The sequence below is a fragment of the Eubalaena glacialis genome, chromosome 4 (genome assembly GCF_028564815.1).
Source record: "Eubalaena glacialis isolate mEubGla1 chromosome 4, mEubGla1.1.hap2.+ XY, whole genome shotgun sequence".
Taxonomy (NCBI): Eukaryota; Metazoa; Chordata; class Mammalia; order Artiodactyla; family Balaenidae; genus Eubalaena; species Eubalaena glacialis.
The window spans coordinates 174,987,212-175,001,997 of record NC_083719.1 but is presented as its reverse complement, the minus strand read 5'-3'; the positions used below and the strand labels follow the sequence as shown (position 1 = coordinate 175,001,997).

General features: G+C 45.9%; 1 protein-coding gene across 1 annotated transcript; it reads right to left on the bottom strand.

The window, feature by feature from the left end:
• Positions 1-1,978: 1,978 nt before the first annotated feature.
• Positions 1,979-6,345, bottom strand: LOC133090670 (SHC SH2 domain-binding protein 1-like). Its single transcript, XM_061189042.1, is given in 8 exon segments — positions 1,979-2,125; positions 2,127-2,489; positions 2,492-2,631; positions 2,634-3,266; positions 3,576-4,046; positions 4,128-4,346; positions 5,866-5,881; positions 6,277-6,345. Coding segments are annotated over 8 exon segments (2,058 nt in total).
• Between the last annotated feature and the right edge of the window lie 8,441 nt (positions 6,346-14,786).

Below are 14,786 nucleotides of genomic sequence, written 5' to 3'. Positions count from 1 at the left end.
ATCTGGTCTTCATCCCCAGCTCCTGGCACAGAGCTCCTAAAACACCTGTCATCTCCTAAGTGATAAGAGCAACAAGAGTATCTGTTGTTAAAATATTTGGTTTCCGTCCCCAGTTTCTGAAATAGGAGTGTCTTTTGTTGTTCATAACAAGCCACTTTCAACCACACCTGAGCTTCTGGTACTAAGATGACTTCCAGAAAGCACCTAAAGATGAGGGCTGGTTGCCCGGGGAACTAACCACACAATTAGAGGGTTGGACCTTTCAGTTCTACCGCCCGACCTCCGGGGAGAGCAGAGGGGCTGGAGGTTGATACTGAATCACTAATAACCAATGATTTAATCAGTCGTGCCTATGTCGTGAAGCCTCCATAGAAACCCAAAAGGGTGGAGTCAGAGAGCTTCTGAGTTGGTGAACACGTGGAGGTGCTGGGAGGGTGACCTTGTCCAGAGAGGGCACGGAGGTTCCGTGCTCCTTCCCACATACCTTGCGCTGTGCATCTCCTCCATCTGGCTGTTCCTGAGTCGTATCCTCTATTTAAAAAAACAAAAAACAAACAACAACAACAAAGTAATTGTAAAGTGTTTTCCTGAGTTCTGTGAGCCATTCTCGCAAATTGTTGAACCCAAGAAGGGGGTCTTTGGAACCCATGATGTATAAATGGTCTTTCAGAAATCCTGGAGGCCTAGCCTTGCGACTGGCACTGGAAATAGGGCCAGTCTTGTGGGACTGAGCACTTCACCTGAGCGCCCCACGTGTGGGGTTTGCGCCAACTCCAGGGGGGCTAGTGTCAGAATTCCTTGGTGTGGAAAACCCACACGTTTGGTGTCAGAAGTGCTGCGGGTAGAAGACAGCAAACAGTTTTCTTTTAGGTCCTGAGGGACTTTTGGGGGGGTGACGGTTGTGTCCGCTCTCTCGATTGCGGTGGTGGTTTCACGGGCAGATACATGTGTCAAAACTTAGCCAGTTGAATACATATGTGCAGTTTATTGTATGTCAGCTATACCTCAATCAATCTGTTTATAAAAAACATACTTTTCTGATGTTTAGAGTGCACATAATTTTATTTGTTGCTGTTTCATTTTTTGTTTGGGTTTTTGTTTAATTTTTAATTTTTTAATAAATGTTTTTGATTTCATCATTATAATTTTAATCAGTAGGAATTTTAATGTCACATATACTTTTTAAAAATATAAAGACTTTTAAAAGCTGTATTTTACAATATGATATCAAGAACACAGAGCTGATACAGGTTGTATAGGTAATCATTTTGACTATGTAAGAAATCTGATCAGAATACTGTTATGGTGAAAGAAAAGCACCTTCCTTTTAATCATTCATATTCAGCAATAGTGAAAATGCTCTATGTATGCACTGGCTCTGAATAACATGTTTCATTTCTGTTTCAAACTTGCTATGCTATTATTGTTTTGATGATTACATAGTTCAACATAAAAAGGCATTCCCACTCAGATTCTCAATAATAAGCCTGATAAGGCAGATAACCTCCCAATCATAAAAGCTTTTAAGACAAGTATTATGCAAATAAAGCATGGATATCAGACTCACTATAATTGGGATTTAAAAGACAACTATAAGAATACTGCACATTGAGGCCTATTGTGTTTTTGTGCACTCATCTTGCATTCCCTGCCTTTCTTCCTCCTCTTTGAAGTGCTAAAGTGTATTTATACTAGAAAGTTACTAATAGACTTAATATGAGAACTATGAGTTTGAAAAAGCAAGACTTTCTAGATAAGAAATCTCCAAGTATTTTCTATTTTATATTTTTATGACCTTCTTTATAAAGTGTTTTATGTGCAACACCTGCAGACAGAAATAAATCTACATTTCACTCAAACCCAATCGAATATATCAGATACAAAATATAGACATGAAGCAAAGTATGATAGCAGCAGTGATTCTTGGGGGCAGCATGTGCAAAATCCAATCTTTTGCTATCTATTTACATCACAGTGGTCAGAACAGAAATGTGCTGAAACTCCCTTTCCCATTCCACTTGAACTGGTTCCCCACAATTGAAACAAACATCTCCTGTGACATTAAGTTGTCATCAGCTTGCGTGATCCCCAGTTCACTCAACCTTTTCTTCTTCATCTGGCCTTTTTTGTGTGGAGGCAGCAACTAGTTCATTTACAATTTCGCAATTGCTTTCAACTTGCTCAGAAAGGTCAGCTCTCACATAAAGCTCCATTTTACCAGTTGCACATTGAATCAGCTCTTCTAGATCCACTCTTTCAGCTACATCTATCTCTCCACTTGTCTGAACTTTAAGTGCTTTATTATCTTCAGTTTCATCTTGGGCTTTTTCTTGCAGGTCAGAGAAAATTGTAGGTTTCACCAAGACAACACCATAACCTTCGTTATTATGTATGACATTATTCACCATGGATATTTTGGGAATGTCATGATGTTCATCTAAGAAGTCCTTAATGAGGATCCCTTCTTTGCAGTGATCCCTTCCTTGCAGTGATGGATCCGATTGTCACTCAGGGTGCACTTACTCCCGGGATATATTTCTATACCTGCACCCTTGGCACCATATAAATCTGAGCTCTTCATTAAAAATTCTGCTGATGTTCGTACTGTGACTCCTGTAGTTTCACACTGTAGTTTTCCAATGTAGTCTTGCCACGGTGAATAATTAAGATTCCTTCCACGGCATCATGCTGAACAAATTTTATGCTTGGGATTTTAATATCCACACCCGTACAATCCACAAAAGTGTCTCCTTTGCCTCCCTTTTCTATCACAATATCATCTGGTAGACCATACCCTTCCAACTCAATGGAGTCAGCAATGGAGAATGTACCATGTACCACGTAACGGCTGGGACAAACAATAACAGTGTTGCCCTCATAGCAGGCATTTATAGCAGACAATGGATCACTATGGAACTGAATTTCTATGTCTTCCTTACAAGGCTCTGGACAAAGCTTATCCCTGAGCAGGGACTACAGCAGACCAGTCGTCATGGTGGAGGAGACCACATGGGTGACCTTCTGGCCATTTGGACGGATGCCCTTTGCTTGTATATTAGAATTCTTCTGATAACCAAACACATATCTCAACAAAGGATTCTCAATGAGTTTTAGCTTTCGCTTCAACTGTTCGATCTCTGAATACAATTTCAACCCTTCCAGCATGGAGATGTTTTCCTGCTCAGAATCAGAGTTACAATTTGACAAACAGCTTCTCAGATTTAAAAATTTCCTGTAATTCTCCTCACATTGAGTCAACAGATTTTTTTTTTTTTATTTTATTTATTGATTTATTTTTGGCTGTGTTGGGTCTTCGTTTCTGTGCAAGGGCTTTCTCTAGTTGTGGTGAGCGGGGGCCGCTCTTCATCGCGGTGTGTGGGCCTCTCACTATCGCGGCCTCCCTTGTTGCGGAGCACAGGCTCCAGACGCGCAGGCTCAGTAGTTGTGGCTCACGGGCCCAGTTGCTCCGCGGCATGTGGGATCTTCCCAGACCAGGGCTCGAACCCGTGTCCCCCGCATTGGCAGGCAGATTCTCAACCACTGCGCCACCAGGGAAGCCCGAGTCAACAGATTTTGATAGTCAACAATAAGTCCTGAAGGAACTTGGTCTTCAAGAATGTCATAATGCAATCTCAGTCGAGGTTCAACACATCTAACAAAATAATCATACTCATCCTCTTCTTTTTCAGCCCAACTCCTCCAAACGTTCTGATAGAAAAACCTGACATGCTCGATTGCAGGTGCTGTCTGGTCAAATACTCCAGAATCATCAACCACCACCCACAGCTCCTGCAACCAGTGTTCCTTCAGATCAAGGAGCTCTTTCATACACTCCAAAGTAAAAGTGCTCACTTGAGATTCACAGAGGTACGGGTCCGGGTCAGCAAGCCTCACCACTGCCTTCAAGGCTGCAAAGTCCACATCTGTGACTGCAACCAGCACCTCGAACACATTAGTGTGCCAGACTGCCCGCCGTCCAGATGATTCAAGGACCTGCTCTAAGAACTCAGCTGTGAATTCTTTTACCTCAGAGGCCTTGCAGTCAGCTAAAATGTAATCTTGATAAGCGCTGAATCACTCATAGAACAAAAGTTGACTTTCTGGCACAAAACTTGGTAAACTAGTACCTGGTTTATCATGATTGCTACAATCACTGCAGGAATCTTCATCTTCGAACAAACCTTTCTCGAGGGGCCCCGGCTCCTCTTCCGCAGCCCAGCCGGTGCGCTCGGGGTCCGGCGCCATAGCCTCCGACCCCAGCCCGCCACCTGCCAGCACCCCGTCATCCTTTTCAAGTTTCCGCGGGCAGCCACCCAGCCCAGTAATGCGATGACGCAGCTGCTTCTCTAATAAATTTTTAAAGGTCACACTCTGTTTACACTTATTACAAAATACTGGCCATATTCCCCTACATTTATTTTTTTAAAATGGAGACGCAGGAGAATGGGACACAGGACCAAGACTTTCAAGGAGGGGGAGACATCTGAGAACTCTGCCGAGTGGGACAAATGGGCCTGAAACATTCTCTTGGACTCTGCCCTGCCTGGGTCTGGGAGAAGCCAGCAGTCCCCAGATGCCCCTCTGAGCACAGCGATCTCACATAGTGCCCTGTCGACAGGAAGGAGTTTGTGCCTGCTCCAAGGAGCATGGGGAAGTGCGGAGGGTTGAGTCTGGCTGCTGTGGACCATCTTGGAATGGGGGTACCCAGAGATCAAGCCAGGCTCCTCTCTTGGCCCCATGGGGCCCATCCCATCTCCTCGGGGCTGGGAGTGCACACAAGCCCGGTGAGGGCAGTGATGGGCAGGCGGTCCCCGGGCCAGCCATGTCCAGCCCGTCAGTTCTCAGGTCAGATACGGGACCCGGGGCAGTGTCAGCGTGGCCCTGAAGGCCTGCAGATGCCTTGCCTGCACTTCTAAGCGCATGCACCAGCCTTGCTATTCCACACTTGACAGCAGAAACATCTGATAAGATGTCCCCAGAATCACCTCCCTGAAACCCCAGTTTGCTGGGTTTTCTCCTTCAGGGCAAAAGACACACCCTCCGTGATCATCAGACCCCAGACCGCTGGTCAGCTTGTCTCCCTTGGGGCCCCCAAACAGCCACGTTGTCGCTGGGACAGACCCCAGGCATCCCCTGCAGGCCACCCTTGGGGGACCACTCAGTGATGCACCCTCTGCACCCCTGCGGCTCCTTCTCAGCTTTCAGGTCCTGTTCAGTGCTTCATCATTGTGAAGCCCCTCCTGGGGTGCTCCCTCACCTGGGTGACTGTGCCTCAAAGTGAATCCCCCTAACATGTGCTGTCTGCACCCGCCCACCTGACCTGGGGGCTGTCTATACCTGCCCACCTGACCTGAGGGCTGTCTACACCCATCTACATCACCCAGGGCCATAAACCTTCAGGGAGAGTGCCATCTGAGGCCCTTCTTACCAGCACCAGAGACCTCAGCATGGCTCAGAGTCAGACACCTCCAGGCACCGGTGTCAGGGGGGTCGGCACCTTTGTCTGTCCCTTGGGCTTCAACCTGGCCTCGATCATTCATTCTTGGGGTCTCCCGAGAGGTGAGAGAGCAGGAACCTGCCTCAGATGGCAAGCCAGTTCTGAGATCTGATGGAGGAGAAAACCGAGGGCCAGACAATTCAGTCCCACATGGGCGTCCTGGCTGGTTCTGCCTTCTGGGCAAACAGGCTGGAAATAAAAGTGCCACAGTGAACACTCTGGCTCTGCCAGCCAGGCTGTTTCTGTCCTGGGGAAGATGCCAGCTCAGTGCCAGGAATGTTCTGGACACGCCCTGGGCCAGGAGAGAACTAAAGAGTCACTAGGCCACCAGCAGCTCCAAGCACCCTCTGCTGTGTGGGTGGACTCACCTGGCTCTGCAGGAGACTGGGTCAATAGCGGGCAGGGCCTGAGATGGCCACTGGGCCAACAGTACTGCTGACGCACTTGCAGGGGGACAGGGGCAGGCCCCCCCAGATGAGGTAGGTAGGTGTACACAGCTCCCAGGTGATGTGGGCAAGTGTAGACAGCCCCCCAGGTGAGGTGGGCCGGGGTAGATAATCCCCCAGAGTGTGGTGGGCAGGTGTAGATAGCTCCCAGGTGAGGTGACTACTTCTTCCCCTTCTCCCCTTCCCTCACCGAGTACTATGGAAACCGCCCACAAGGCCAGTGAACCACCTGCTCAAAGATGGACCAGGCTGGCCCAGCCCTCAGCAACTCACAATATTTAGGAAGATCAGTTCTAACAGGTGAGTTCCAGAACCTCTGACAGCAGGGCTCACATCCCAGGGCATCAGTGGGGACCGAAAACCGGGATATAAAGCCAGCCCCAAGCCCAGGGCATAGTCCATGGTCCGTAGAGGACAACTCTTCCCACAGCACAGGTGGGTGGCCTCCCAGGTGTGACACAGGGACCAGGCAGCCCAGGAGCAAGACAGACCAGCTCCCAAGGCAGCTGCTTTGCAGGAGGAGACAGTTCACGGCTCCTTCGTGCAAACCTTCCGAGGCTCCCTCATCACCCTGGCTCCCCAAGCCCATGCCGCCCCCCGCCCCCCGGCACTCAGCCTCCCGCTGCCCTGTGAGCCAGAAGGGCTCATGCCCACCTCCCCCAGCTCATCCCTCCTCACCTGCCACATCTCGTATGGGCTTCAGCTCTGGGGACAGGCCTCACCCCTCTCCTACCTCTATATGGAGATATAGTTCACTTCCTAGAAAGTTCACCCAACTGGATAGATACATGTAAAGAATAAAATGAGAACATTATCTAATACCACACACAAAAATAAACTCAAAATGGATTAAAGACCTAAATGTAAGACCGGATACTATAAAACTCCTAGAGGAAAACATAGGCAGAACACTCTTTGACATAAATTGCAGCAATATGTCTTTGGATCTTTCTCCTAGAGTAATGGAAATAAAAATAAAAATAAGCAAATGGGACCTAATTAAACTTAAAAGATTTGCACAGCAAAGGAAACTATAAACAAGACCAAAACAAAAAAGACAAAAAGACAACCTACAGAATGGGAGAAAATATTTGCAAATGATACAACCAACAAGGAATTAATCTCCAAAACATACAAACAGCTCATACAGCTCAATATCAAAAAAACAAACAACCCAATCAAAAAATGGGCAGAAAGGGCTTTCCTGGTGGCACAGTGGTTAAGAATCCGCCTGCCAATGCAGGGGACACGGGTTCGAGCCCTGGTCTGGGAAGATCCCACATGCCGTGGTTCAACTAAGCCTGTGCACCACAACTACTGAGCCTGCGTGCCACAACTACTGAAGCCCGTGCACCTAGAGCCCATGCTCCACAACAAGAGAAGCCACTGCAATGAGAAGCCCGTGCACTGCAATGAAGAGTAGCCCCCACTCACCACAACTAAAGAAAGCCCACGTGCAGCAACGAAGACCCAACGCAGCCAAAAATAAAATAAATAAATAAATGAAAATAAATTTTTTAAAAAATGGGCAGAAAATCTAAACAGACTTTTCTCCAAAGAAGACATACAGATAGCCAGTAGGCACATGAAAAGATGTGCTAATTATTAGAGAAATGCAAATCAAAACTACAATGAGGTATCACCTCACATAGGTCAGAGTGGCCATCATCAAAAAGTCTACAAATAATATATGCTGGTGAGGGTGTGGAGAAAAAGGAACCCTCCTACACTGTTGGTGGGAATGTAAATTGGTGCAGCCACTATGGAGAACAGTATAGTGGTTGCTTAAAAAAACAAAAATAGAGCTACCGTATGATCCTGCAATCCCACTCCTGGCATGTATCTGGGGAAAACCATAATTTGAAAAGATACGTGCACCCCAGTGTTCACTGCAGCACTATTTACAATAGCCAAGACATGGAAGCAACTTAAATGTCCATCGACAGATCAATGGATAAAGAAGATGTGGTATATTTATACAGTGGAATATTACTCAGTCATGAAAAATAATGAGATAATGCCATTTGCAGTAACATGGATGGATCTAGAGATTATCATACTAACTGAAATAAGCGAGACAGAGAAAGACAAATATATGATATCGCTTATATGTGGAATCTAAAAAAATGATACAGATGAACTCATATACAAAACAGAAATAGATCCACAGACATAGAAAACAAACTTACGGGTACCAAAGGGGAAAGGGAGGGAGGGATAAATTAGGAGTTTGGGATTAACATATGCACACTACTGTATATAAAATAACCAACAAGGACCTACTGTATATAACAGAGAACTATACTCAGTATTTTGTAATAACCTGTAAGGGAAAAGAATCTGAAAAAAAGAAAAAAAATAGATATATATGTATGTATAACTGAATCACTTTGTTGTACACCTGAAACTAACACAACCTTGTAAATCAACTAAACTTTAATAAAAATAAATAAATAAAATTTAAAAAAAATAAGAAAGTTAACCCATTTAAACTGTACAATTCAACTGTTTTTAGTATTTTACAGAGTTGTGCAACCATCACCATAACCTATTCTAGGACATTTCCATCACCCAAAAAGGAGACCCCCGTCCCCATTAGCAGTCACTCTCTAATCCCCCCTGCAGCCCCTGGCAACCACTAATCTGCTGTCTCTATACATTTGCCTGCTTTGAAGATTTCATGTAAACCGAATCATACAACGCGTGGACTTTGGGGCCTGGCTTCTCTCACTCAGCATGATGTTTTCCAGGTTCCTTCCTGAGGCATGCTTCACAGCTTATCAAAGTTGGTGGAGAAAACCAACCATGGTTCTGCTGAGGACTGGAAAGAGCCCCACAAAGTCCCTGATGTGAAAAAGACCGTCAACAACAATAATAGCATCAATAATAATAATAATAATAATGGTTGGCCTTTATGATTGTGGTTCATCATATACCACATACTGGGTATGAATCACGTCATTTTTCTTTTTTCTCATAACCACCTCGAGTAAGGATGACTGTTCTCTGCAGTCCTCACATGAGGAGGCTGCGTCCGGGAGATGGTGGCTGTCCAGTGACAGAACCAGAATCTCACCGCCCTCCTCTCTCCCTCGCCCACGTCCCCCAGCCAGGTGCTTCCCTCCTGCGCCCTGCTCTGGGCACTCAGCCTGGAAGGCTGTTCCCAGCAGCCTTTGCATGGCCCATTCCTTCCTTGGGGGGGTGGAGCCCTGCAGCTCCCTGCACCTACAAGGGTTCCCCGGGATGGCAGCCTGGAGACTAGGCACCAGGCAGAGAACTTGGCCCCAACTTAAATGTTCTCAATGGAAAAAAAAAAAAAAAAAAAAAAAAAAAGGGCTTCCCTGGTGGCACAGTGGTTGGGAGTCTGCCTGCCAATGCAGGGGACGCGGGTTCGAGCCCTGGTCTGGGAAGATCCCACATGTCGCGGAGCAACTAGGCCCGTGAGCCACAACTACTGAGCCTGCGCGTCTGGAGCCTGTGCTCCGCAACAAGAGAGGCCGCGACAGTGAGAGGCCCGCGCACCGCGATGAAGAGTGGCCCCCGCTTGCCACAACTAGAGAAAGCCCTTGCACAGAAACGAAGACCCAACACAGCCATAAATAAATAAAAATAAATAAATTTTAAAAAAACATTATTAGATATAAAGATATAAAACTCAGTGTTAAAAAAAAAAAAAAGATCAACAAGGAGCTGTTTCTCAGCCAGATGTATTGGACAAATCCGTGAGCATCTTAAAAAAAATTTTTAGAATCCTCTGCTGGTATTAGTGCATGGACTAAACTCTGCATTGCATATCGTAGTTTGTCATCTGCTGATAATTTACTATACCAGAATAGTGTTGGGTTGGCCAAAAAGTTCGTTCGGGTTTGGCTGGTCTGGAAAACCCCGAACGAACTTTTTGGCCAGCCCAATAGAACTGAGTTCCCAACTTAAGTCTACACTACTTCCATTAAGATACAAGTCTCTAAGAAAATGTCTTATTTACCATTAATCCACAAATGATTTGTTTCATAGTATTGAGATTAATTTGCTGTTTGTCAGTAAAAAAGTAAATGCTGTTAGAATTGAAGGAGAAAAAGAGCTTGACCCCTGTAAGTGAGTTGAAATGTATCCCCTGGCAAAAAAAATTATATCCTTAGTCCTACTTCTTGCCCTGGAACTTGTGAATGTGATCTTATTTGGAAATAGGGTCTTTGGGTCTCCAGCTGTCAAAGGAGACGCAGGGAGACAGGAGATGCAAAGACATTGCATGGGACGGGGGTTAAAAAGGGTTACAGGAAAGAGTTCACGAAGAGTGGGATGCGCCCCAAATCACTTTTCCCCTGTGTGACTAGATTACAGGCAGTGATTAGATCACAGGCGGTTAGAAAGTATAGCTCATAAATGTTTGTCTGTTCGAGGGTCATCATGTAATTTCACAAGTCATTTTGCATAAAATATCTTCAGAATTCTTCAAGACATGTCCTATTCTGCTTCATAATTGCAGAATAATTGCAAATTGCTTTGGCTCAGCCATTGCCTGGGCCCGCCTTGCAACTCCGCAGATCTGCCCCCCTCCCTGTTTGTCCCTGACACTAAATCTGTGGATGTTGATCCCAACGGCCTCGTGTTCCCGGGCCTCTCAAGACAACTCAGGGGGGCTGATGCAGACACCGCCGTGTGACTGCACAAATCGCTGGCCCGTGGCCAGGTCAGCTCTGGACCCGAAGGCCAGGAGCTTCTAGCTCTCTGCGGGCAAGTGTGGTGCCAGCAGGAAAATCTTTGTTTGGTTTGTAAGTTGAGCCAGCCCACTGTGGAAGTGATGGAAGGGATAATAAAGATGGAAACCCTTGTGGTCATGGTGTGGTCAAGGCTCTGAACTTGGCTTTGATGGGCAACGTCGCGGGCATGGCCCTAGGGGGCTCTGCAGAGAGTTGACGGACATGACCCTCGACCCTTTCGCTTTCTGAAATCATCAGACATCTGCTGAGTGAGCTGTTTGGGAACTGGTCCCAGGCCAAGGTCGTGGAGGGAGCGGAGTGTGGGATGCGGGGCAGATAATCTCAAGGGCCCTTTTCATCAGGAACACACATGAGTCATTTTTAATCAATCAAAGAAAAGAGACCAAATGCAGTTAATGAAGGCTCGCATACCATGCTGTGATGAAACTTCCAGAAGTCGGATGGGCAACATTGTAAAACCTTGGAGACAGCTTAAATGTCCATCAGAAGGGAGAATGACTAAGTAAATAAGGTTACCTCCCCACAATGAGATATCAGGGAGCTGATAAAAAGAGCAAAGGAGAGCTACGTATGCTGACACGGAAAGATATATGACATATTGTTCAATGAAAGAACAATCTGCAAAACAGTCTGTATTCCTACAGCTGCTGTAACAAATTACCACCAGCCTGGTGGCTTAAAACAACATATACTTATTCTCTTACAGTTCTGGAGGCTAGCAGTCTGAAACCAGTGTCATCAGGCTAAGTCAAGGTGTCGGCAGGGCTAGTTCCTTCTGGAAGCTCAAGGGGAGAATCTTTTTTTAAAATATTTATTTGGCTGCGCCAGGTCTTAGTTGCGGCACGTGGGATCTTCGTTGCTGTGTGTGGGATCTTCGTTGCGGCATGCAGGATTTTTTTTTGTGTAGTTGCGGCAGTTGGGGTCTTCAGTTGCGGCATGTGGGATCTAGTTCCCTGACCAGGGATCGAACACTGGCCCCCAGCATCGGGAGTGCAGAGTCAGCCACTGGACCACCAGGGAAGTCTCTCAAGGGGAGAATCTTTGCCCTTGACTTTCCAGGCATCTTAGGCTGCCTGAGTTCCTCGTCGAGTGACCCTTTCCTGGATGGCACCCACCTCTTGCTTCTGTTGCCACATCTCCTATTTCTGTGTGAGACTGCCTTCTGCTCTGCTTCCCTCTCATAAAGACACTTGCTTGTGACTACATTTAGGACACGCCTGCAAATGCAGAATAATCTCACTATCGTCTCAAGATCTTTAATATAATCACATCTGCAAAGTCCTTTTTGTCATAACCATGATATTTACAGGTTTTGAGGATAAGGACACAAATATCTTTGGGAGGGGGGAGGACATTATTCAGCCTACCACATTCATCCTTGAGGGTGGCTGAAATTGTGTCTAGTTCTACTGACATATCACAATTTATTATGTGTCATAACATAGTGTATCAGTCAGGGATCAAGGCGGGAAACAGAAGCCACTTGAGATCTTTTAACAGAAAGGGGTTTAATACAGGAAATCCACAACAACTCAACTCTGCCACTGGAGAATGAAAGCAGCCACAGACGATATGTAAATGAATGAGCATGGCCTTGTGCCAATAAAACTTTATTTATAAAAACAGGCTGCAGGCTGGATTTGGCCTGGGGGCTGTAGTTTGCCAACTCTGGGTGATACCACACCAAACAATGCAAACAAATGACATAGCCCTCACTTTTCTGCTCCAAACCCCCTGTAGGCTCCTGGTCTGGCCAGAGCACTCTTGCCCCAGGGCCTTCGCACTGGCTGTTCCCTCTGCCTGTAATATACTTCACCTGGATACTCCCATGGCAAAACTCCTCACCACCTCCTCAGTAAGAAGTACAATTGCTGTTCTGACACCTTGATCTCCTCACCCTCCTAGCCTTCTCAGTTGTTGTTGTTTTTTTTTTGTTTTTTTACTTTTTCATAATATAGTTAGTCCTCTGTATCTGAGGATGTGGAGCCCACCAATACAGAGGGCTTACTATACTACACAATTCTATATAAGGAACTTGAGCATCTGCAGATTTTGGTATCTGCAGGGGGGTCCTGGAACCAATACCCCGTGGAAACTGAAGGACAACTATGCAGGAATACCTCATTTCATTGTGCTTCGAAGCTACTGTGTTTTTCACAAATGGAAGGTTTGCAGCAACTCTGCACCAAGCAAGTCTATTGGCGCCATTTTTCCAACAACATTTGCTCACTTCATGTCTCTGTCACATTTTGGTAATTCTCGAAATATTTCAAACTTTTTCTTTCCTTTTTTAAAATATTTTTTGGCTGTGTTGGGTCTTTGTTGCTGCACATGGGCTCTCTCTAGTTGCGGCAAGCAGGGGCTACTCTTTATTATGGTGCGTGGGCTTCTCATCGTGGTGGCTTCTCTTGCTGTGGAGCATGGGCTCTAGGCGCGTGGGCTTCAGTAGTTGCAGCACGTGGGCTCAGTAGTTGTGGCTTGTGGGCTCTAGAGCGCAGGCTCAGTAGTTGTGGCACACGGGCTTAGTTGCTCCACAGCACGTGGGATCTTCCTAGACCAGGAATCAAACCTGTGTCCCCTGCATTGGCAGGCGGATTCTTAACCACTGCACCACCAGGGAAGTCCATCAAACTTTTTCATCATTATTATATTTGTTATGAGGATCTGTGATCAGTGATCTTTGACTTTACTACTATGACTCACTGAAGGCTCAGACGAGGGTGGGCATTTTTTAGCAATAAAATATTTTTAAATTAAGGTATGGACATTGTTTTTTAGGCATCATGCCATTACACTCTTAATAGACTACAGTATAGTGTAAACATAATTTTATATGCACTGGGAGACCAAAAAATTTGTGTGACTGGCTTTATTGCGATATTTGCTTTATTGCAGTGGTCTGGAACCAAACCCACAATATCTCCAAGGTATGCCTGTGTTTATTCCTTTCTGATATACTATATAACTTATTTATTGTGTTTATCGTGTCTTGGCCTTCTCCCCTCACTAGAGGGTAAACCCCACCAGAGCAGGGATCTTTGGATCAATTTTCTACATATGAATACCTTTTGGTTGAATGAGTGACAGTTCTGCGTGCGTGTGCCCGCACATGTGTGTGTGTGTGTGTATGCAGGCATGAGTGTTCATAAAGATACATACACATATCAGGAAAGGTCCACGCCAAACTATTGGAGAGAAACTAGGGAGAGATTCTCTCTTTTTATCTCACATACTTTATAAGAGCCTGGAACCAATAGAAAATGTATAAAGGGAAAACACTTAATTTGGGCATACCTTTTAGTGAGGAAAAAAAACCCAGGATTTCTGAGTGAAAATGGACAAAATAGCCAGGGTCTCTTTGTAATCTGTTTTGGTCTTAGAGTTCACGTTGTGATGAAGCCATGTGTTAAAATGCCCTGATGAAACAAATGGGCAGATCTCAGCGTGGGAAGTGGGAGGAACAGACATATCTGGAGTCCCCTGGGGCAGGCCCTGGGCTGGGGGTGCCATCCAGAGTCAGTGTTGCACCCCAGATGGGAGGGGGCTGCACAGGGAGACCTGAAAGTTCAGCTACTTCAGGTGCGCTTTTACCAGCTGGATGAATGTCCTGGGGCTGCCATAGCAAAGTACCTCAAACTGGGTGGCATTAAACAACAGGGATTTCTTCTCTTATAGTTCTGGAGGCCTGAAGTCTGAAATCAAGGTGTTGGCAGGGCCATGCTCCCTCTGAAGGCCCTAGGGGAGGAACTTCCTTGTTTCTTCCAGCTTCTGGGGGCTCTAGGTATCTTTGGATTGTGGCCGCATCACTCCAATCTCTGCCTCCGTCTTCACACGGCTTCCTCCTTCCATATCTTCACACTGTCTTCCCTCTATGCTTGTCTCTGTGTCCAAATTTCCCCTTCTTATAAGAACACCAGTCGTGTTAGATTAGGGCTCGCCCTAATGACGTCATCTTAACTTGCTTAAGTCTACAAGACCCTATTTCCAAATAAGGCCACATTGCGAAGTACTGGGAGTTAGGATTCCAACATGTCTTTTTTAGGGGACATGATTCAACTGGTAACAGAGGCCGTGTCCTCTTCACAGGGCACCAAGAGATGATAGGTGTCTGTCTGTCTGTCT